Here is a 23,263-nt window from a genome sequence, read left to right as displayed (position 1 = left end):
ATGAAAAGAATGCAGCCAATGCATTGTGTTGTTGCTGCAATTGTTGTTCTTGTGTGTATATATAGATGTGTATGCAACATCAGGCTGTGCCCGATAAATGAGCAAGTTCCTCGTCGAGGGTTGTACGTGATCGCAAAAATAAATTCATTTGTTTGTTTGTTAACTCGTTTTACTTTAATTATGCAGCAAACAAAAAGTATTCAAATGGAAAATCAAATCGCATGAGCAGCACTCTCTCTCCCCCCCTCTCTTTCTATCCTCGCACAAAAAATGGCGACAAGTCGAAAACGTGTTGCATACTTTTGTGCGCGCGCGTTAAAGCGAATATCCTCACGTGGCGAAGTTGTGAGTGAGGGGGAGCGGTGCTTATATAACTTTTAACCGCTTCAATACTAATGAGGCTGTCAAGTGTTTTGCATAAAAAACTGAAAAGAAAATAAAATAATAAAAAAAACACACATACAACAAAAGCACACACTAGCGAAAGCTGCGTTTTTTATGTTAATGGACAAACCACACGCAACACACGCAAAGTGCGAAAGCTGGAGACCATATGTGATAGAGCGAGAGGGAGAGAGAGTGAGAGAGAGAGAGAGAGAGAGTACCGTGAACGGGGCACGCACACAGACAGTAAATGAAACTAGGCGGCGGTGTTTGTAGTGCAAGTCAATTTTTCGATAATTTGAAAAGTTTATTTAATACAAAACGTGATTCAATTACAAAACTGACCGAAAAATACACACGCACCCAGCAGCGGGGGAGGAGACGAGGAAAGCGAATTGTGCCATCTGGTTGCCCTTTTGCCCCCACTCTGTAGCATAATGACCGTTCTTGTTGTCGTTGTTCGGCTTGTTTGTAGTTCTTGTTGTTGCCCTTGTTTTGGGTCCCAAAAACCCAAACTAGTTTTCACTTGTAAAGCGCAGCGTGTGCGCCATTTTTGTTGCTGCTTGTTGCCCTTGGTTCTTTCTGCTTTTGTTTGGTGTTGTTCGTGCCGCTCAATGGCGCTTTGTTAATGTAACGGAAATGTAACAGCAGCAGTGACACTGCGAACGCATATGATAGAGTGAGAAAGAGAGAGAGAGCGAGAGAGAGCGGGAGAGAAGTAAAAACTGGCGGATGTGGCACACAATGTGATTGTGGTCACTGCCATCTTTTATTGAAAGTTGACTTTTTCAGGCTCACTAACCACAGCACCTTGCCACAATTTAAAAACAAATTCCACTTTGAATGTTGTTTCTTTTTGCATAATTCAAATCGAATGCTAAGAATAGTCAAATATCCTTAACTTTTGCCTGTAAGCAGTTTTTCAATTTATTGCTTTTCTGTGGTTTTACTTTAACAGTATAAAATTTGTAATTATTTGTAGTTTTCTACATCGTCATAATGCGTATTGAATATATCGCATGCCTAACTATTTCATGGCTTTGTCTATACTTACTTAATATAAATTCCCCACGGTCAAGTATTAAGAATAACGAGACATGCGAGCTTTGTTATATTTAAGTGAAACTAATTTTATAAAAAAGTCGTTTTATCCTTAAAATATATTAAATTAATATACTGAAAATACCACTACTAAAATATGTCACATATGTGGTATAACGGTGTGATACTTTATTCGGAGTATATCATATACAACAAAATATACCAATTTGCCAACCAAAGCAACAAGAACTGCCATATCTTAGAGACCTAAAATACAACCTTAAAATATACAAAATTATTATACTGAAAATACTAAAATATGCTTGAAATATATATATATATATATATATATGTGGTATAACAGCATTGTGAATATATCGTATACAACAATAAGGACTGATAAATCTCTTAGATCTAGAATTCTTATACTTTGACTTGACTTCATTCTTAAACTGTTATTAATACAAGAATATTTAATTAATAATAATCACTGTGAAAAATGCGAAATATTGTATTATCGATTGCAAACATTTATTGAGTGAATAAAAGTTCATATTCTAGCCAAACAATAGTAATAAACTTATGCAACGAGCTTGCAGACCTAGCTGCTAAGCAAGCAACCGCACTACCATTAATATCAGTAAAAAACTATAACGTATCGGATACCCTTAAATACATCAACAATCACAAGAAAGACCAAAATTACCTTATATGGAACAACACATCTATACACTACAAACTTATTAACACAAAAAACAGAGCAATATCGAACTTTTAAAACCAACTATTTCTCGATTAGAGACCATCAAATTTATGAGACTCCGAATAGGACACACTAAACTGACACACAGCCACCTACTTGATAAAACACCTCCACACATATGCCAACAATGTAACCTTAACCTCACCATATCTCACATATTCCTTGAATGCCCTACCTACATTGAACACAGACATAAATACCTTCAAAAAACTTTAGAAGAAATATTAGATTCTATGAACATAACCACAACTATCCAATTCCTTAAATCCATAAACCTTTACATCAACATACAAGTTTATCCTTACTGTACATAAATAACTAGAATAAGTGCACACATTTGTATATATGTAAATACCTATTTAAGTTATCTCATATTATAAAATAGATTTTAAGAAGAAGGCCTTTGTAGCTATTGCTTTACACAAACAAAATTACCCGCACTTTATAATTGCTGGTAATTTCATAATAATAATAATAATAATAAACTTATTCGACTCATCCTAAACATAGACTTAGGCCAGAAAGAATATTCAAGTTTCCACTCCAGTCAGCTAAGTATGACAGCCTGTTGGCTCTTGCGTGTTGTCAACTTGCCGCATAACCAATGAATTTTTATGCAAATTGCAATCGCATTGCAGCTGACAACGTGCCACTTTCAACTTTTGTGTGCGGCATCTTCTCCATAGAACCCACACTAGCAGCGGACAAAGAAAGAAGAGTAGAAACCAGAAGAATTGCGCCTCAAGCAGTGGCCATAAATCTTTGAGCAGCATTCGCAGGTTGTCAAGGAGTGTGGAGTTGTTTACCTTGTTAGCTTCAACAAAGGGGGGCGAGACACTTTGCGAGGCATCGAGGGGGTGGTGTTGAAAAGTACTTTGGCAATCAGGCGGCATTTGCATAATTTGACAATTGTTTTCAAATTGCAATAACAATTTTAGCTTAATTGTTTTGCACACACCAACAAATATTCGCAGTGCTTTAATTTCCATTCATTTTATTAGAGACTCCCCAAAAAAGTTGTTCCTCGTGTTTTTATTATTGCAGGGCAACTGCCACATACAGAAACTTTTTCAATTCAATTGTAATATAAATATTTTACAAATAATTGCTGTCATTCCCCACAAAAAGCGGAAAATATTACAAAAAAAAGCAAAAAAGCAAAAAAAAAATGTAAAAAGTTTCTATTTTAAATGCCATTTTTTTAATGGCCACAATTTGCTGCATTTAGTGGGTGGCCAAGGGGTGTGGCCGAGAGTGTTTTTGCTGGATGGCAGTGGAGGGGGGCGGTCTAGATGAACCGCAGCTGCTGCTCAATTAAAATGCATGACTATTGTCAAGGCAAATTACGAAGGGTGGCATCGGACCCCAAACCTCCAACAAGGGTTGGGCACTAAAGTGACAACGCCAGAACAATTGCAATTGAGTTGTTGTTGTTGTTGCTTTTGCAGCAGGAGTTTGAGATTTGGGTGTTTGGTGGGTGAGCGCAGTGATTGAGATTTAGTCTTATATGTATGTGAGAGGAGTTTATATAAAACTTCGGGGCTTTAAGTTATCCACTCAACAGAAGAACTTTGCATAAGTAACAGCTGCGCATCCAAATTCATAGCCGGCAGTTGCAACTGTCAGAAAGTTTTCGGAAAACCATGCACATGTTGGAAATGAGGCTTGAGATAGGAGACGAAAATTCTGTAGAGTAAATGAAAAGTTTAATCTCAAGTGTGTCGAGATCCCTTCTACAATTAATAGCGATGAGCTATTTGTTGTCCCTTATATAAAATTAACAAATTAATAAATATTTAACAACATTAAAGTTAATCTTGGATCGGGAAAATTTTCAGTCTTCCAATTAAAAATCAGACATACTATATGTAATTTATTTACATTAAGTACATTTAAACCTTCCTATAAGTAACTCTATAAAGCTATTCAGCTCGCTCACTCTGCCTCTATAATTTATATACAAATCAATTCAAAGTTTATTATATCAATATTAATATAATTTTTTGTTTAACAAAATATGGGCAAAATTTTCGTAATTTGAGAGCCATTGTAATATGACAAACATATTTAGAGTACTGATGGGAATATAACTAAATCACATTTATCCTTCAGGCGGACACTTTTGGTGCTAGGCTCGTTTTGGTTTATTATACATTTTTAACTCTCTTGGGAGAACACTCCAGATAGTCAGATAAATTGAGATTGTCCTGTACTTTACATTATTTAATTATGAGATAATTATTAGTTTTAATTGCCAATCAGCCTGAAGGCCCCAGTTGCTCAAGCTGCGCCTTGAACCTTAGAACTTAATTCTAAGTTACGAATGAATAAGTAAATAGTTGCATATATCATAAGTACTCAAGCGAAAACTCACGTATTCTCTCTACTTCCAAACCCTTCTGCAGGCTAGACAGAAATTTAGCCAACAGGCTAAGACGCTACAAGTTATGCTATGAAAGTAAAACAACGAAAATTAAATGACTTGCTAAAAGCAACTGGCAAATGATTTGCATTTAAAATGTTTAACGCAAATGCAGTTTGCATATGAACAAAAATCAAAGTCATGCGACATTTTAGCCATTGCCATAAGCCGCCAATTTGCATAACCACATGGCAAAGTTAACAGCACTTGGAATAATGTAATAGAAGCGAGTGAGTGAGAGAGAGAGAGAGAGAGACATGGAAGAGCATGTAATTAAAATGCTGCAAAATTGTACATTAAATGCCAGAACTTGGCAACATCCGACGGCTAAACAATGGCCCAAAACAGCTGCCAACGCGATGCACCTGAGCAAGGCCAACAGCAAAATTAAGAACAACATGGACAACAACAACATAAGCAACAACAAAAACAACAGCAACAGGGACGATAACTTCAGCTACAACAAGAGCAACAACAATGCAATTGGCAGTCAGGAAGACAGCGTCGAGTGCTTGGCCGGGCTTGGCTAACCAAGCCAACGAGCAACTTCCTGTTTTACAGTTTTAAGCTGCCGTTACACATAGACACACATACACATACGCGGGCTCTCAACTATTTACGTATATATGTATGTATGTACACATATATGATTCCGTTCATGCATATGCATGTCAGAGATGAAAGTTTGACGAAATATCGCACGCAATCTACTTTTTACAATTAAGAATATAATATTTACAGCAAGCATACTGTGTATCTATAAATGGGCAGAAATAACATGTTTAAAACGAGTAAAGATACAAAATTTTTACATACAGCAGACAAGCAATACTAGCCATCTATACTCCGTGGGGGAATTTCCCCTGACGCTAAACTGGACACACTTAACCAGAGCGGTAAACTAATGGTAAATACTATGTAAGTATTTAAGATGACGATGATTCGCTAACGATAAAACTGCAATAATAAGAATATTATCTACCTATTGAAGCTAAGAATAAAATGCTAAACGAATACAGGACATCAGGCTAACAAAAAACCATTTGTTTAAAACAAATCTTATTATTACATTTTAATGAAAACGTGTAAGAAATAAATAGATCATAAAAATTTGACTGCAATTAAGGAAAATACTTATAACTTAATATTTTCCCTCAAAAATCAGAGTATTTTACAATTTGACATCCCATTTAGCGCTTCACGCACACATCTCTAATAAGTGTGCGCACACATACGTACGCATAAACTAAACACCGACAGATTGCATAAATTTTGCGCAATGCGCTTCGTGCTGCCAAACTCGAGAGGAGTCGAAAGCATTTGGTAAATGCTACGAAATTGTTGCCAGAAGCGGCAAATGGCAAACGACGCCGCAAAATAAGGTTTTTGGGTTAAACTGCAAGTTTTTTGTTGACATTCAAATTTGCATAGTCAAATTTTGTGGCAGCGAAAACGAAAACGTTTTGCTGTCATATTTGATGTGTTCAAACCAAATGCGGAAGTGCTGCCAGCTCACTTCTGAGCTGTGTATCACGTGTGTTTGTTGTATGTATGTGTGTTTGGTGTTGGTGTATGTGTTAACTGCTTTTAAATTTGTTTTAATTACGGGGCCACTGCACATTGCACATTTCACATTGTTTACATCCAGCTCGTTGGGCACAACTTATAAAATATTCAGTATATTTTTAAGTGCTTTGGCGCGAAATATGCGCTGATCCTAAAAGTAGGCAACGGATATTTTTACACTGCAACAGATGGAGAAAACGTAGCCAACAACAAAGGCAACAGCACAACAAGTACCAAGTCGCTTTTGGTCACTTTACACAAAATTCTTGACGCCAAAAGAAAATTGCAAAATGCCTTTACATTTTCCTGCTCCTTTCAGACTCTGACGCCAAGCTACAAATACAAAACAGCTGTTTCCGCTAAGTGTACCTGCTGCGTTGCCGGAAATGACAATGGCCTCTGTGTAGTGGCGTCCAGCGTAGTGCAGCTCCTCAATGGTGATGGCATCCAGACACTGGACCATGGACAATGGAGAATGGCAAATGGACAGCAGTTGGTGGCATCGTCAACGGCAACAACAATGGCTGAGAAGCAGAATGGCAAAGCGATAAGGACATTACACTTCCCTGCAAAAGGCGCTGCAAAGTGGTGTCAAATGTCAAAGGAAGCCGACAGGATTGTGAAATGCGTTTTTGCCAACATTTTTCTCAAATTCCATTTCTATCTACAAATAAGAACATTTTAACTATCACTTCAAAATTGAGAAACAAAAGAAAATCAGTAAATAATGTTTGATTTCAATTACACAAATGGATTTCTCACAATTTGCAGCCCTTTTCTTAGTCACTTTATTTATATGAGTCTTATTTTGGAACTGCAAACATTTATAGTATATATTTACCCTCATATCACGACGTCATCTGGTAAACCTAATCAGCACAATGAAAAGAAACTTCGAATGCGTTATGGGTAATACTAAGAGAGTCAGCTGGTGTAGCGATTAGTTTTAGATCGCGTTTCGCCGGGCAGACACAACAAAAAAGTTTATTTATAATAAACACCTCAATGAAACAGTCAGCGGCAACATCAACAAGTTGCCCCAGTTTGCTGCCACATTGAGCCCTATGCCACATAATGCCGGCATCTAATTATAACAATAACATCGAACACATCAGTTTCATTCGCTGTACACAGAAGAAAAAAAGAAACGAAAACGAAAACGAAGACAAAGACGAAAGAGTATCAAAATCAAATATAATAAAATATCGTAAGCAAAATAAATACCGTCAAATTTTCAACGAATGTGCGCGCGCGGCTTTCTAACAATTTCGAAACTTGACGAAACTTTTCGTTTATTTCGTTCCCATTTTCGAAAATAGCATTTTAGTGTGTAGTCTTGAAGGAATTTGTGTGAAGACTGTCAGTCGTCTCCCAAACGCGACGGAACGCAACGCGCCACGCGAGAACGATTCGACCGTCGCAACTATATAAAAATAAATCTCATATAAGAACAAAAAAACCGAAGAAAAAAAAACAAAAACAAATTTCAACAGCGAGCTGTGCCAAAAATTTCAAAATTAGAGTGGAATATAGTAGTAGTAATGTGTGTTTGTGTTCTTTCTCTCATGTTGTAAATAATTTCGTACCCAAAATCAGAGGAAAAAACTAATTAAATACAAATATGTCCACAATTAATGCTGGGCGCAAGGGAAGCGCCCAGCTCGAGGTCATGCACAAGGCAGGCTGGAAGATCGATGAAAATGAGAAAGGTAAAGCAAAGTTAAAAAAGCTAAACGAAATTGAAATACAATTTTACCTTTTCTGTCAGCCTGCTATATAGATATTGATGAAGATAATGATGACGAAAATGATCAACTGGATGAATCGCAGCGCGTCTATTCCCGATGGTCCGAACTGCCCAACATCGCGTTGGAGGAAATATTCACCTATCTCACACCCAAAGAGCGCTACTATGCAAGCTTGGTAAGTGGATTTTCGCTCTCTCCTTGCAGAATCATGTTAAATGTTGTCGGATCTTTTAGGTTTGCCGACACTGGTACAGAACGTTCTACTTGCCGACGGTGTGGCACAACTTTGTGGTCGATGATCGGACGTTGACGCGACCGAAGTACAACTATTACTCGGGTTGGCAATACTGTTTAGATCATATGCGTACCCAGAACTGTTTGGCTCGCATCGGTAAACACCTCAGAGGCATCGAGTTTCGCCCCTGGCATAGCTTCAATAATATCTATCAGTTTATGACGTTGCTGTCGTGGAGCATTGATAAGGTAGAATCATATGCACTATGTGTATAAATGAATATTATATTAATATTATTTTTTCAGGGTCTCGAACACAATCCTCAATCCGAATTAATCGGCATGGGTCGCTGCATACGCTCGCTTGTGTATCATTTTCCTTGCAATATGTCACAGCCGAATGATCCCGAAGGCATAAAACTCTTTGGCACTGGCGGACAGCTGCTGAAGGGTCTAAAGGAACTTCTGCTGCGTCTGACCGATCTGCATACTTTGAAATTGGTCGATTTTGTTTTGGAACGTTTCGAGGCGAATCACCTGTTGGATGAAGTTGTTTGCAGTTGTTGCACCAAAATGCGTGTCCTCAATTTGGTGAATGTGACCACGGTGCACTGTCCCATCATGCATGTAGGATTGTTTCTCAATTTACGGGTGAGTTCATAGCACTGCAATGTTGTCAATTCCACTTTTTGGTTAAGCGATTATGTGAGAAGTTTGTAAACTGGGGAAAGCGGAAACTACAGCTAATTTATGCTAAAAGTATTTGCCGAATTTATGTAAAAAAACAAAATCCAAAGCAAGCTGACATCGACATCAGAATCACAGATTTTCTTCTGATCTCATCGATGGGGTTTTAAATACTGATTTAATCTTTATAAAAAACGATTTTGGAATTTCCTATATAAATTTTCGTAATTGCCAGCAATATGACGAAAATGTCGTGAGCGACACCATCTAAAGTGAAAAAAAAACACATACATACATAGTAAGGATGAATCTTAGAGCACTTGATAAAAACTTTAATTTAAGCCAAGAATGATTTTGGAATTGTTTTTCCATCTTAAGATAATTGCAAATTCAACAAGTTTGTACGAAAACCAAAAAATTATCGAATTTATATATTTTATCGAAAAACAGAAAAGGTTCCGGGCTTTAGAGTGCTAATCCTATAAAAATAACCTTTACTTATTTTTAAAATTCTTTTAGTTAATTTGGTTTTTTACTGTAAATAGTGTCGCACGTGACAAATTTCGCCAGAGAATTACCCATACATTCAAACGATATGAGCTTGAGGTTTGACCTAATTATGTTGACTCTGCCATTATGGTACTATATTACTTGTACTCGTTCAAGTTCTTAAATAATCCATACGTAAATCTTAAAAGAAGTAATCTTATAACGCATTTTCATTTCTGTACAATTTTTAGCATTTTTTTTGCTACCAGCTTTTATCCCGTGTAAAAATTGGCAACTCCTCTTCCCTGCTCTCCCGCAATAGACAATCAAACTTTAACTATTATTGTATTGTTCAGGTGCTCACCATCTCACCACAAAACATAGACGATGATGTGCTCTCACTGCTGGCGGACACGAAGCTGCGTCATTTGCATTTGCTGCAAAACTGCTATACACCCAATCACCTGACCATCAGCGCCTGCGGAGTGAAGGCCTGGCGCAGCCTAAAGCTCACCAATCCACGTCTGCGAGTTCATCTGCGACTGGAGAATCTAACGGATGGCGAGGTTGTGATGCAACCCGAGGCACCTGTCCACAGCATCACTTATTGGGCACCTCGGGCGCGCATCCGCACCGAGCTGGTAATCCGCATGGTGGATCACTATAAGAACACTCTGGCGGTCTATGGGCATGAACTGTTGCCGCGCTTCAGCAGCCCAAAGCCATTTCACAATCGCATCGACAGCCTGCTGTTGCTGATGTGTCGTCAGTGCTTCAACCTGGACACACTGGTAAGCTGGTGGCCATCCAAACAAAACCAAGAATTGTATTGCCTATTAACGTTACTTCATTCCAACGTAGATTATACGTGAAAAGGTCTCCACATCGACGCTGTTGCTGATAGCACGCACTGCCAAGAATTTGGCAACGTTGCACGTTAGACGCTTCGCTGTCATCTTGAGGTGCGATTGGCCAAGGCATCCAGAATGGAGCAATGACTTCTATTTGTGGCTGAAGCGGAACTCTCGCTCCTATGAGGCTGTAGAACGAGAAATATCACAGATCCTGGGCTACAAATGGAATCTGCTCAGCGATCACGACTTTAAGCTACTCACAGTGAATGTTAAGGCGGGCGCGTGAGGTAACGCCCACTTAAGGCATGTACATATATATGTTTGTTGAAAGAAAGACTTGTGATAAAGGGTGAAGAGCTTTATTAGTTATTGACGATTTGCTATGCCAAATAAAGCAAATATTTATTGAACTTACTAATTTTGCTGCGGGGAAAAACATTCAACAAAATTAACTGCTAATTTGTGGTGAAATTTCACAACTAGTTTAGCATATAAAGCAGATGTTAAACTCTACGCTCTGTTCAGTTGATACGCAACCGTCGAACTATGAAAGTGTTTCCAGCTATTTATGCAGTCTCCGTATTAATCCTACTCGTAGGGCAACTGGACGCTGTTCCAGTGCCACAATTTATCGGCGTGGAACTTCCTCTACCCATAGCTGTCGAGGTGCCGTTTTATGGATCGTCTTACTATGGATCACCGTATTATCCCCACCACCATCACCACTATTCACCATACGATGAATACTATTACCATGATCATGGTCATCATCACCACCATCACTATTAATAAACCTCACAACGGAGTACCTAAGTGACAACTGTCACAAAAAAAAAAAAAACAGTCTTATACAAAATATAATTTATTTACGTCAAAATCAAAAATTGCGTTTTACGTTTTTCCACAACGAAATAGTGAGCGTCTATTGTGTTTCTATACGAAATTATTAATAGATAATAATAAACATCACAAGACAATCAACAGTTTTGTTGGATAAAGTCCGCATCTTTAGTTCCATTTACACAGCAAAGTTTTAGTAACATATTTAGTACACTTATATTTAGCACAGTTACTTTCTACGAAAGCTTTTAGACCTAACTGAACTTTTTTCAATATGGTCTGCAATCTTTTTAGTTCAATTCAATGCTCGAACCCGCGCTAAACAGTCAGCACAAAAAAGCTACGATGAAAGCTTGTGTTTATTCGCTGACCTTGAACTGGGAAGTGCAACAACAATAAAAACAACAGGCAAATCAATGCAACTGCCTGCAGTGAAAACCAACAAAATTCAATGTCAGTGCCAAGAGTAAAAGAGCTTTTTAAATTTTGCCGCTTTTGCCGCAATTGCATACTTTCAGGCGGCACATTACGTATACGGCCGTGTGACATACAAAAGAAAATGCAAACAAAAAAAGTAGAAAAAAAAATAATTTATAAATAAAATAAATTTTAAATATACTTAAGAGTAATAATGATCAGAGAATTTTGCGTGTTTGCGAGCATTTCGAAATCAGTTTTTGAGACAATTTTAGCCTGCTCTACAGAGCAAACTGTTGCTAATACCTGCAGATGTTGTTTGGGGGGGCCAGTTTATTGGGTGACAGTGAAGGCGCCGCATGCCAAAATTTGATCATGACCGCGTAAAAAGAAAATGAAATTCAACTGGCTAAATATAAGCATATAAACAAACAAACAATAAAACGCGAACAGCTATCAAAATACGTTTGTATCAATTAAATTGAAAATATTGTGTAACAAACGCGTTCGTTCAAAATGAATAAAACCATACTGCATTGGAGCTATTTGAACTTTAAGGATGTGCCCATGGACTTATTTCTCTACGAGGACCTTGAGGAGGTTTATCTCAAAGAGAACTACATTTCCGTCATACCCAAATGGCTGCTCAATATTACTACGCTAAAGTTCATCCATTTGGCGGGTAACAATCTAAGTGAACTGCCCGTCGACATTTATATGCTGGAGAATCTGGAGTTCCTCGATGTTTCCAACAATGTTCTCAAGGAACTGCCCAACACATTGGGACTATTACTGCAACTACAACAACTGAATGTCAGTGGCAATCAGTTAACTGAACTGCCTAAAGGTATTTAGGTTCGGTAATATCCCCATTCCATTTGGCATTGACCCCATTCGTGAACTCTTCCTTAGAGCTGAGCAGCTTGCGCAATTTAGAGCATTTGAACATTGCCAACAATCAGTTCCGCCGGCTGCCCCTGCAGCTAAGCGAATGCGTGCGTCTCAACGAGCTCAACGTGAGCGACAACGAGGCGCTATTGCATCTGCCTGAGCGCATTGCCAATCTGCCCATGCTGCAGTCACTTGCCGCCGATCGTGAGTAGACACATAAAAGAGAAAACTCTTTGGCCATTTGTTTTGTTCTCTATTTTGCAGGCTGTGCTCTTATTTATCTACCGGCGGCGCTCTCAAAGTTCATGAATCATGTGCGCATCTTTCACAATACCTCCGTCAATTATATACCCATGATCTACGAGCGTTTCTATCAGAATTTCTACGACAACAGGCAGAAATTAACACCGCTGTAAGTAAAGAGATAGAAAGAGATAGAGGAGAGCATAAACAAAATACATATTTACAGCTTGCTAAACTTTCTCTTACTATTGTTACACAGTTCCATCCCGAAGAAAGGGCTCTTCTGGGTGCGTGAGCTAGAAAACCGTTCTCGCTTGCTTCTGCCGGTGGGTACACGCAAAATCTTTCCCGTCCCCTCGCCAGAGAACCAAGTCACTCTCTACGATGATTGTTTGCATGCGGTGGAGAAGCTGAATCGCCAAACTCCCGTCTATGAGAATGATGCGCTCCATCGTCTGCTGCCCGAGCCGTACATGAGTGCGCACATCAACAATGGGCCTATTGCCCGATGCACGACTACAAACTGCTCCCGATGCCTCTATACAACCTACTACTTCATGGTTGTCAAGCGGTGAGTACAATGAATTTTGGTTTTTCTTTTCCGTAGCATATTCAACGATGATTTCTAAGGTATTAAGTTACTCTTCTCATTTATGAATCCATGCCTAATGACATCTCAGCCCATTTATGCCATTTTAAACTTTTAATCCAAAAATATTTGGTATTCCTCACTTAACACTACAAAAACATTTTTTAAAGCATAGAATTATTGTGTTTCACTTATTTTTTTTTTGCTAGCGGCCGAATATCAGTCCTTCAAACAAGTTTTGGGTATTCTTAACGGATACACTGATTCTAATAATAATATTTGCTAGGACGCACATTTTTCGCACTTAATGCTCAGAAAAAACTCGCAACATTTGTTCTCATGGCTTTTTATTGTTTCATCACATTTTTATCGTCCAACATAATTCGAATCTAATGACGATCGATCATCACAGAATCTTAGTTTTCTTCGAAATATATTTATATCATTATTTTATCTTAATGTCTTTAACTAATCGTATTTATTATGCCATTCATTCAACTCAAATTATATTATCAAACATATCACCAGCCAAGCTAAAGTGATGTTTAGTTATTTTTTTCCGCCTATTGTTACTTTATTTTACCAGCGAACATTTACAATTTTCGGTTGGCTTTTTAGGCGACCAATAAGTAGTTACTAGAATTTCGAAAATTCGCCTAAATCTACTATTTATCTTGGAAAATATATTACTTTCATCTCAACTCTCCTTCGTAAATAATATTAGTAGAATCAACGAATCAATATCTCAAAACACACCTTCCTTCAGATTAACTTAATTTCTTTGATTTTACAGACGTGGCAGTGCCTCGAAACAGTTGTTCACCTGTAACTTCTGCACACAGAACTGCGCACTCCAATGGCTTTCAAGCAACTCAAAGAAATATTATCAACTGAACTGGAAAGTTTCCGATGACGATGACGAACATGATGATGATGATGATAATGATTAGAGATTTCGCGACATTTTACGATACTTGTGGATGTTTGTATATAAAATTTGCAACGTTTAATTAAGTGTTAGTTTCATAAATGTTATTTAATCACCTAAGCGTATTTTGTTGTGAAGAGGTCATTAAAGTGTCCCAACTAACTACTGGCAACCGGCACCTATTCATTCCAGGGGATGCACTAGAACAACACTTTAAGTCCAGCTTAAGAGTAACTCTGCGTTAGGCCATGCTCATGAACATGCACATAATCATCTAGGACACAATGCGATGCCTTGGGATAAGCGCGGCGACAATTGATGCCATGTCTGCCCATGTGATAAGCGTCCACGTAGCGCGCATCCAAAGATCTATGGGGTCTATAGATGGAAGGTGTCAGGGGGCAGCGCCACATTATTGTTGAAGTAGGTTACTCACGTTAGCAGCCTGTGCAACAACTGGGCATAAAGTCCACTGTGCTCGTGCACCTGACCATTCTCACAGATCAAACGTTGGAGACATTCTTTGCCATGCTGGCCAATCCGATTCATGTATTCCTCCGCAAAGGCGTAAAGCATCAGCTGTGGCTCATCCACTTTGTTCTCCTCTACGCGGTGTTGCTGTTGTAGTTGCTCTTTGGTTAGTTTCAGGGGACCCTTGAGGTCCCGCCCAGAGTTCCAGAGTTTCCACCAGTAAATCGGCGAAGTTGGTTCACTAAATTGATAGTGATAATTCATTAGCCAGACCAGCTGACGCCATGCATTCTTTTCTTGAAATTCAACAGGAAATGCGGTACCTGTTACCATCTAGAAAAAAACAATTAGATAGCTTTTTCAATGAAGTTTAATTTTTTGGTTATTACCTTTATCACACCACCGTCTTGATAGATCAGAAAACGTTTTTGGCGACGATGATGACGCCAGGATGTTAAGTTGGCTCTCTGAGCCTGCACAGCGTCCAGCGCCAGCAGCAATAATGTAATTAAGCCACTGAAGATTTAAAAAAAAAAACATATTAAATTTATATATCATTTTTATTTCTTACTTACATGAGCTTCATTTTTCCGCTTGTGTGTTGTCGGCTCGAGCGGCGGATCGTTTATGATGATCGTTGCCTTTAGAATTGAACTCGGGCGCTTCATGGTTCATCGCTTAATGACAAGCTAGATAGAGAGAGAGAGGTGCCAGAAAAATGCACGTGCTTTGCGGGTTTCCTACTTTTCCATGTCCGCCCAATTAGCACATTTCCGTGGTGTCTGCATCAACACTATTCCTCTCCGTCTTTCTATATCGACGGCGCTTAGGTGTCAGTATTTGAGTGGTGGTTAGGCTTAGTTTCAAATATAATATAATTAGACTTAAGGCGGTTCTACACGTATTAATTAATAAAATTTCCATTGGGCTTTATAATTATTAATTTGTTTTAGTATTAATTTAATACCTTTAAAAATAGATTTATGAATTATGAAACAGTGCAATAAAAATTATTGCAATTCAAATTAAAAAGTGTATAAATTAAAAATGAAAAAAAGTAATTTAATATGATAAAGAAAGCTAAAGTCGGAAGTGCTTGGCCTTGAAATACCCGCTATACATTTCTAATAAAAACAAACCTTGCGGTATTATTCTTAAAGTACCAAATGAATATATCAAAAATACCGATAAATACCGAAACTTATATTTTGACATAGTAAAACAAACTTAACCTGTGGGAAAAACACCCTACGGGTAACGGGTATAAAAAAATGAATGACCGTTGAAGAGACTTTATTAGTGTTATCTAGAGTATCTTCATAATTATATTTAACTAATTTTGTACCCGCTTATTATTAAATCTAATTTAAATTAATAAGATCAACGAAACCTTAAAAGACATATCAAAGGTTATAGTAAGAGAAGATCCTCAATAAAATCTAGTTTTTTATATTGACTTTAGCTTCGATTTTGATGACATATCTTAATCTTGTCAAAACAAAAAAAAATTTAACTACCTCACCAAACTATAATCATAAATTTAAGGATTTAGGCATTAAAAATCAAAGTAACGCATTTTCATACTTAGGCTAAGAAAATTAGGGTTTATCCTGATTTTAAATCCTTATCGTATGAGATACAGGGTATTCATTCCATTTTTTTCAGTGTATTTCATGGCCATCACTATTGGGTGTTGATATTTAGCTCAGTCTGGAGTTTTGCTAGTGGATTTGTGTTGATGAGCTCTCTGAAACGTTCAAATTGAAAATTAAAAGAAATGTGTAAAAAGAAGCTGTTCAAAATGAGGACACACTAGATCGAAAAATTTACAAGTTTTCAATGAGAAAATAAGATACATTTTCTGACGCAATATTAGCATTTGCTTTTATCAAGTTTCGGTGTTTTGATAATAAGATTGGCCTTTAGGGCTTTTGATTAATTGATGATTAACTAAACGAATTGGATAGTTAATACCAATTATTGCTGCTAATTATGAAGAACTAATTTATTAATCTTTTTGCTCTTATTAATTCTATCTAGAAATGTACATACAATATAAATGAGTACTTATCAAATTAAAAATCCGTAGGTGGTGGAGAAAGATTCTACAAAAATTAGAGTTCACCGCTTATCAGAAGCAAAAATAAATAAATTTAGACGCATTGTGAAATTATCTTAAAATATTGGTGGACGTTTAATTCCTCACACATACATAAACACATACTATACAATATATTCTGTTTTTATAAAAAAAATATAAATGATTTTTGTCTCGAAATCAAGATTTTTGATTAATTATCGATATGAATTTGTCTTTCGTATTGTTTTGGCAAATGTCGTAGCCCATGATATCTTGCACTGAACTGCATATCAATAAACAAATGGGGGAATCCACTTTTGAAGCACCTCCTTCCCTCCTTGGCAACCATCAAGCACCAATAACATTCCCATCCCATCTCAAAGTGACTGCTACCAGTTGCTGTTGCTGCCATGGCGAGCCCTTGGAGCCGTGGCATTGCCATAGTGCTGTTTGTTCCATTTATCGAATAGCAAAAATGTCGAAACAGTTAAAAAATTGCAGAAGTTAAAACAAATTTTACCTAATTCCTTTAAAAAAAAGACAACCATATAATCAAAACAAATTTCGCATGTTCGTTAATCTAAATTTAGAAGTGCAAAATTGTGGGTAAGATCAAAAGTAGCAATTAGGAATTAGAAGCAATTAGAATGTTGAGGCTACCGGGAATGCCACTGCTCCCAGGTGCGCAGTTCTACGACGTGAGTAATCAGAGAAGAAACGAAACGATAACGATTAAATTAACACCTTTTCCACTATGTCTCTTAGTATAGCAAAAGACGTCATCCGAGGCGGCAGACATTAATGCACTATCAGGGCATTCACATGCTCTCGGATCGTCGCGAACCTGAGTTAGTGGAGCCAAATGGACCATTAGTGGACCCAAAATGTCCTCCTGTGGCCACCGAGATAAGTGCACTGTGGGCGCCTAAGATTAGCATTAAATTACCACCATGGCTGGCATATGATAAGCAGGTGCTTTGCTTCAATGCCTATTTCAAGGAGCCGCTAACCGAGATTTACCATGCTCCCTATCAGGTGCGCAAGGTAAAAATTTATTTCTATCTCGAGGATGGCACCATGCAAATCACGGAGCCCAAGGTGGAGAACTCTGGTATACCGCAGGGCTGCCTTGTACACCGCCAGCGCATTCCGAAGGCACCGCCTAGCGATCGTGAATTCATTTCCATCTTTGATCTCAATGTGGACACCAATGTACAGATCTTTGATCGCGTGTATCACATTAGTGGCTGCGACATCTTTACTCGGCAATTCCTCAATCGAGCCGGCATTCCAGTGCCCGTCTCCCTGCTGGAGCCCAAGTAACAATGTCTTTATTTCACCAGCCAAACATACAACTTATCAATTAATTCATTTACAGCGACCCAACCACCGAAATGCGCAAACGATCCGCTTTAAAACAAGCTCCCAAAGCGGACTCTAGTGTTTTGCCAAAGCGACATTCATTTGCCCAATTTCTGGAGTTTGATCGAAGAGTCCTTAAATTCCAGGGCTATTGGAACGATCGCTCCGAATTTGGTGATGTACGTAAGCTGGACATATGCTATTACTTGGCTGACGATACCATCGACATTAAGGAGAAGTTTCCAAGGAATTCAGGACGCGAAGGACCCAGCACCTTTCTGAAGCGCGGAAAATTACCCAAGGAGTTCACGGGTCTGGCTTTGCCAGGGCAGCAAACTTCCGTGACGCTGCTCAACGTTCTGGGATCCAGCATGCGTGATGTTCGCTACGTGGCGGATCCGCTGAATACAGGACAGAAGGAGGTGCAACACTATACGGATCAAGATTTGCAAATCGGCGCAGTGCTAAATGTTTTCGGACGCGATGTCATCCTAACCAGTTGTGATCAATTTACTCAACACTACTACAGAGAGAAGGTGAGTTGGTGGCCACTTTAACGAAATCATTCCTTCATTATGCTTCCTTTCAGTATGGCATTCAGGACTTTACGCCTCAGTCTCTGCCGGAACGTAGCGATGAGCGTCCATGTTACACCGGTCAGGTGCGTCGCTTGCCGCCCTATAACGGCTGGGGAAGTCACGAGGATTCCGAGGGTAATTGCATTACTGTGGAGCCTAAGGCACCGCAAGCCGACTTCAAGAAGCTTTTTAAGTACGATGGCTGCATTCTGCGTTTTGGTGCCAAGTTAATGTCTGTAATACGAGAGAATTGTGAGCGTAGCTTTGTAATCAGTTATTACCTAGCTGATGACACTGTTCAGATATACGAGGTGGCGCGACGAAATTCCGGCTTTGTGGGTGGCGAATTTCTCAAGCGAGCTCGTGTCCCTCTGCCCGGCCAGGAAAAGTTCAGTTCAACGCGACCAGAATACTTTCGAGCCAGCGATTTCTATATTGGTTCCACGGTCAATCTGAAAGATCACATCTTCCATATCATTTCGGCCGATGAATTTACATTGCTTCACATGGAACAGCATCCCAATGAAGTGAGTGCTATATTTTCTGTATATCGTGTTATAAAGTCATACGTGCTTGTTCTTCTCTAGTTCCCTGTGGCTGACATTCGTGCAATCATGAATAAGATACGGGATGCAGTGCGTCCACAATATAAACAATTTGTACTACGCTGCAAACCGGAGGTTGATCTAGGCGACAAAACTACAGTTAGCTATGACACATTAAAGTCAACGTTACTGTCGTATCTGTCCAAGGAGTCGCTATTAAATCACGAAATTGTTACTGTATGCCGTTTCTTCTCCGCGGAGCAAATGCCACCACCAAGTTGCGATAGAAATCATGTCCGTGCCGCAGCCCAACTGGAGTTAAAACGCGCTCTGTGGAACAATGTGGAAGAACTCACAGAGCACTTGAGCCACATAAATCCTACTTGCAAACCCTACATCTCGGAGGCACAAGTGAGATCAACGCTGCGTGGCTGTCGCCTGCCCTTCAGTCTCGAGCTGGTGGAGGACATTCTGCAAGTGTTGCAACACAATGCTCAGGGCGAGGTTGAGGTGCGCGATGTGCTCGGCTTCTTTAATATGAGTGCCGATCAAGTGCCTGACATAGCGCCACTTAACATCGCCTTTGAACTTTGCCCCAAACTGCCTTTCCTACACAAGGGACGCCTGGTAGACTTCAATTGGTTTCTACATTGTTTGGGCTTAGAAGAGGAACTAGTGCGCAATAACTTTTAAACACTATTCGAGCTTTGTTCAATAAACTACAATAATCCCTTTCCTTGAGTTTGTTGTAGAACATTTAACAATTTCTCGGGTCTCCTTCAGAGTTCGAAATAATCTGACAAATTACAAAACAATAAACATAAACTTTTCACCTATTTATCTATATAGTATCTAGAACTGTTTTCTTTTGCAAGAGCTTAAAGTTAACAATCATCATCGGAAATTCTACAATCGTTGGCTTTATAAAAAATTGCATGTTGTGTTGTGTATATACAAAGACAATATCGTGGCAAATGCATTTTAAATTCTTAAGGAATGCGCGGAACTGTGTGCTTATAAACTAATTGTAAACGTTGCAGCTTATAAAAAACGTGTGTGTGTGTTTGATTGTGCCTTATAGTTTTGATTCTGTGAGCCAATTGAACGATTGCGGCTTGCGATCTGACGAAGGACTAATCGCCACGTTGATAATAGTCGGCTTATCCGTCAACTGATTGGCTGCCTTCACTGCCGCTTGTAGCTGCTCAATCTCGGTGCAGAAATAACCTTGCATGCCAAACATTTTCATCATCTCCTCGTAACGCACCTGAACGCCCAACGCCGATGGTGGTGTGCTATAAGCAAAGTGATGATAAGATTAGTTCAGCCAGTTAAGCTGATAAGATGAAATGGCTTACATTTGCGTTAGGTCTCCCTCGCTGCGTATGGCTTCAAAGGTGTCTTTATCGAAGCCACCATAGATGCCATTGTTATTCACAATGACAATGGTCACGGGCAACTTGTAGCGTACCATAGTCTCGATCTCCATGCCTGAGAAGCCAAAGGCACTGTCTCCTTCCACACAAAGCACACGCTTGCCGGGCGCAAAGTCGCGGCAAAAAAGTGCTGCGGCAACAGCAAAACCAGGACCAACACCCATGGTGCCAAAGGTGCCAGCATCAAGGCGATGACGTGGCTGCTCATTCAGCAGCATTGAACGACCAATATCCATTGTATTGGCGCCCTCACTCACAATAATCGTATCACGTGGCAGCAGTTCACGCAAGTGATGAAAGACCGCATAGTAGTTAAGCGGCGACGCTGTGTTTAAAGACATCTGCTGGACTGTATCGCGATTATGTTTGCATTTAGCTGCCAACTGCTTCCACCAGTCCTGTTCGTAGCCAAAGCGGAAATTCACAGCATTCATTTGCTCAAATAGCTGCTCTGCAAATGGCCGTATATCCGCCTGAATGGCCACAGATGCGACCACTGAGTTGTGCAGCTCCTCGGGACAGATATCCACCTGAATGAACTTCACATCCTTATCGTATCGTGGAGCGCGACCAAAGTGCAGAATCCAGTTGAGACGTGCGCCCAAGAGCAACACCACATCGGCCTTTTGCAGCGCCAAAGTACGCGCAGATGAAACACATTGAGCAGCAGTATCAGAGACCACTCCCTTGCCCATAGGTGTAGGCAGGAATGGCAGATTTGTGTTCTCAATGAAATGACGCAGCGTATTCTCGGCATGAGCATATGCGGAGCCCTTGCCAATGATCACCAGCGGACGCTTGGCTTGACGCAGCAGTTGAGCTGCACGAATGACTTCGTCATGTGGTGGATACACCAATGGTGGGGCCGGATGTGCCAATGCTTTGTAGATTCTTGACTCGACTGCCTTCGACTGCAGTATGTTACCGGGGAAATCCAAGTAGGCCACACCGGGACGACCATAGGTGGCATAACGCACTGCCTTCTCAACGTGCAGTGGTATAAGCGCAGCAGTTGGTGGACGTGCTGCGTATTTGCAGTACGGGCGAGACAACTCGACCTGTGGACACTCTTGGAATCCGCCAATGCCCTCATGATCCTGATTCGTGGCACCTCCAATGACAATCAACGGCCAGCAGTTGACCTGGGCATTAGCCATGCCACCTTAAGAATAGAATTGAATTAAATACACTATGCAGTGCACTTGAATATCAATTACACACCAGTCACGTGGAGCAATCCGGGTCCAGAAACCACAAGACAGACACCAGGCTTCCCCGTCAAGTAGCCAATAGCCTGGGCAGCATAGCAGGCAGCCTGCTCGTTGCGCATGCCAATGTACTTTAGTCCAGCGGCCTGGAAGGCCATGGACAGTTCGATAACCGGAATGCCGATGATGCCGAACACATATTCCACACCCTGCAACGTCAAGGTTAAGTTTGTATTATTAGTGGTGCAATTGCAATTGTGTTTGACTAATTAGTCGAGTCGAAACTATTTCATATGCCTGTATTTTGATAATAGGGTTTTGCTTAGCTGAAACCAGAAAACAGTTTAAAGTTCAATTAGCCAATTACAATTGGGGCCTCTGGGGATTTGCTTATTGATTTTAATCAGCTGCTAAACTCGTGTGATTTACTGCCTAATTCCTTTGGTCAGAGTGTACGAACAACTTTGGAACATTGAAGCTATATTAGTTCTATCAAGATCTTTGCGTATCTATATCGCTATTAAATGCCACCGGTTGGCAACAACAACAACTAGCATTTATAAGAGCAAAACGATAATCACATACATATGTATGTACATACTAAATCAGGCAATAACAACAATACTTGGTCACTTTTGAGTGCTTTTGAACTTTGTACAACAAACAGTTGGCAGATAGATAAGCCAGAAATGGTGCACGGACACAGTTAAATCTACAGTTGAACGCACTGCACATTGTTGGTATGCAAAAAGTGCATATCATAAAAGACACAGAGAGGTAAAAGCCGCATAAGTTCGAGACAGACGACCCCGAAATTAGCTTACCTGTTGCTTCAACGACTCCGCAATAATTTGCACAGCTTCTACTTCGGTCATTTTAACGTTGTTATTGTGCTAATTGTTAAAGCAATGTGTGCGTTGACGCGTTTAAGCGTTTATTTTATAACTTTTTACTAAAAAATCGACAACAAAACAGAAGTGTTAAGTTTGCGTAAATGTTAATTTAACATTATGTTATACTCAAAATGGACATGTTACCAATATGCAGAGTGACCAGTCTATTGTATTTTAAATTCGGGTTACACTCACAATTCATCGATAGCTGAACAGCAAAGATCAAAATCCGATGGAAACAGTATATCGATAACTTACTTATAAATTCGTTAAAATAAATCACATCGAGCCCTTATCGCAGACTACGCACCAAGATTAAAACTTTATAAAAGTGTTAATTTATAGTTCACATAAATATTGATTGATGGCAATTGGGCATGCTAACACAACAGCATTCATAGAAATAAGCAAAATTTCGCTTGCGTATCGTATCGTAAGGTGATGATTTATCCAAAACAAATTCCTTGAAATTCCTTCATCACACATAAACAGAGAATGAGTAACGTAATTACCAAAATTTCTACTCTTACAGAGTACGTTTACCGGCATCACGATAATATTGTCCATATTTACATGTGTAATTAAGTAAGGTTT

At 39.4% G+C, this 23,263-nt stretch overlaps 5 protein-coding genes across 6 annotated transcripts; 3 read left to right on the top strand and 2 right to left on the bottom strand.

Annotated features, from left to right (window-relative positions):
- Positions 1-7,755: 7,755 nt before the first annotated feature.
- On the top strand, positions 7,756-10,596 carry LOC132788974 (F-box only protein 39). The gene is made up of 6 exons (XM_060796679.1): positions 7,756-7,885; positions 7,945-8,099; positions 8,159-8,407; positions 8,465-8,809; positions 9,691-10,125; positions 10,196-10,596. The coding sequence occupies exons 1-6, from the start codon at positions 7,798-7,800 to the stop codon at positions 10,472-10,474; spliced, it is 1,551 nt and encodes a 516-aa protein (XP_060652662.1). The 5' UTR covers positions 7,756-7,797; the 3' UTR covers positions 10,475-10,596.
- Positions 10,597-11,307: 711 nt separating this feature from the next.
- LOC132788975 (leucine-rich repeat and death domain-containing protein 1) lies at positions 11,308-14,118 on the top strand. Its single transcript, XM_060796680.1, has 5 exons — positions 11,308-12,292; positions 12,358-12,540; positions 12,601-12,748; positions 12,839-13,150; positions 13,962-14,118. The coding sequence occupies exons 1-5, from the start codon at positions 11,962-11,964 to the stop codon at positions 14,116-14,118; spliced, it is 1,131 nt and encodes a 376-aa protein (XP_060652663.1). The 5' UTR covers positions 11,308-11,961.
- A 202-nt stretch (positions 14,119-14,320) lies between these two features.
- LOC132788976 (uncharacterized) lies at positions 14,321-15,241 on the bottom strand. The gene is made up of 4 exons (XM_060796682.1): positions 15,143-15,241; positions 14,957-15,083; positions 14,533-14,900; positions 14,321-14,474 (listed from the first exon to the last, which is right to left on the bottom strand). Exons 1-4 carry the CDS (start codon positions 15,151-15,153, stop codon positions 14,321-14,323), a joined length of 660 nt encoding a protein of 219 aa, XP_060652665.1. The 5' UTR covers positions 15,154-15,241.
- A 1,135-nt stretch (positions 15,242-16,376) lies between these two features.
- On the top strand, positions 16,377-20,192 carry LOC132788971 (EF-hand domain-containing family member C2). 2 transcript variants are annotated; one of them, XM_060796677.1, is made up of 6 exons: positions 16,377-17,345; positions 17,413-17,619; positions 17,683-17,966; positions 18,026-18,545; positions 18,599-19,114; positions 19,175-20,192. In XM_060796677.1, the coding sequence occupies exons 1-6, from the start codon at positions 17,295-17,297 to the stop codon at positions 19,823-19,825; spliced, it is 2,229 nt and encodes a 742-aa protein (XP_060652660.1). In that variant the 5' UTR covers positions 16,377-17,294; the 3' UTR covers positions 19,826-20,192. The 2 variants fall into 2 exon arrangements, with proteins under 2 accessions (XP_060652660.1, XP_060652659.1); XM_060796676.1 differs by having other exon boundaries at positions 17,413-17,966.
- Positions 19,956-22,775, bottom strand: LOC132788973 (2-hydroxyacyl-CoA lyase 1). Its single transcript, XM_060796678.1, has 4 exons — positions 22,601-22,775; positions 21,790-21,985; positions 20,491-21,730; positions 19,956-20,427 (listed from the first exon to the last, which is right to left on the bottom strand). Exons 1-4 carry the CDS (start codon positions 22,649-22,651, stop codon positions 20,208-20,210), a joined length of 1,707 nt encoding a protein of 568 aa, XP_060652661.1. The 5' UTR covers positions 22,652-22,775; the 3' UTR covers positions 19,956-20,207.
- Positions 22,776-23,263: the final 488 nt, after the last annotated feature.

This window comes from Drosophila nasuta, chromosome 3 (assembly GCF_023558535.2).
Source record: "Drosophila nasuta strain 15112-1781.00 chromosome 3, ASM2355853v1, whole genome shotgun sequence".
NCBI lineage: Eukaryota > Metazoa > Arthropoda > Insecta > Diptera > Drosophilidae > Drosophila > Drosophila nasuta.
The sequence above is the reverse complement of the archived record's forward strand: the minus strand, read 5'-3'. Positions and strand labels throughout refer to the sequence as shown.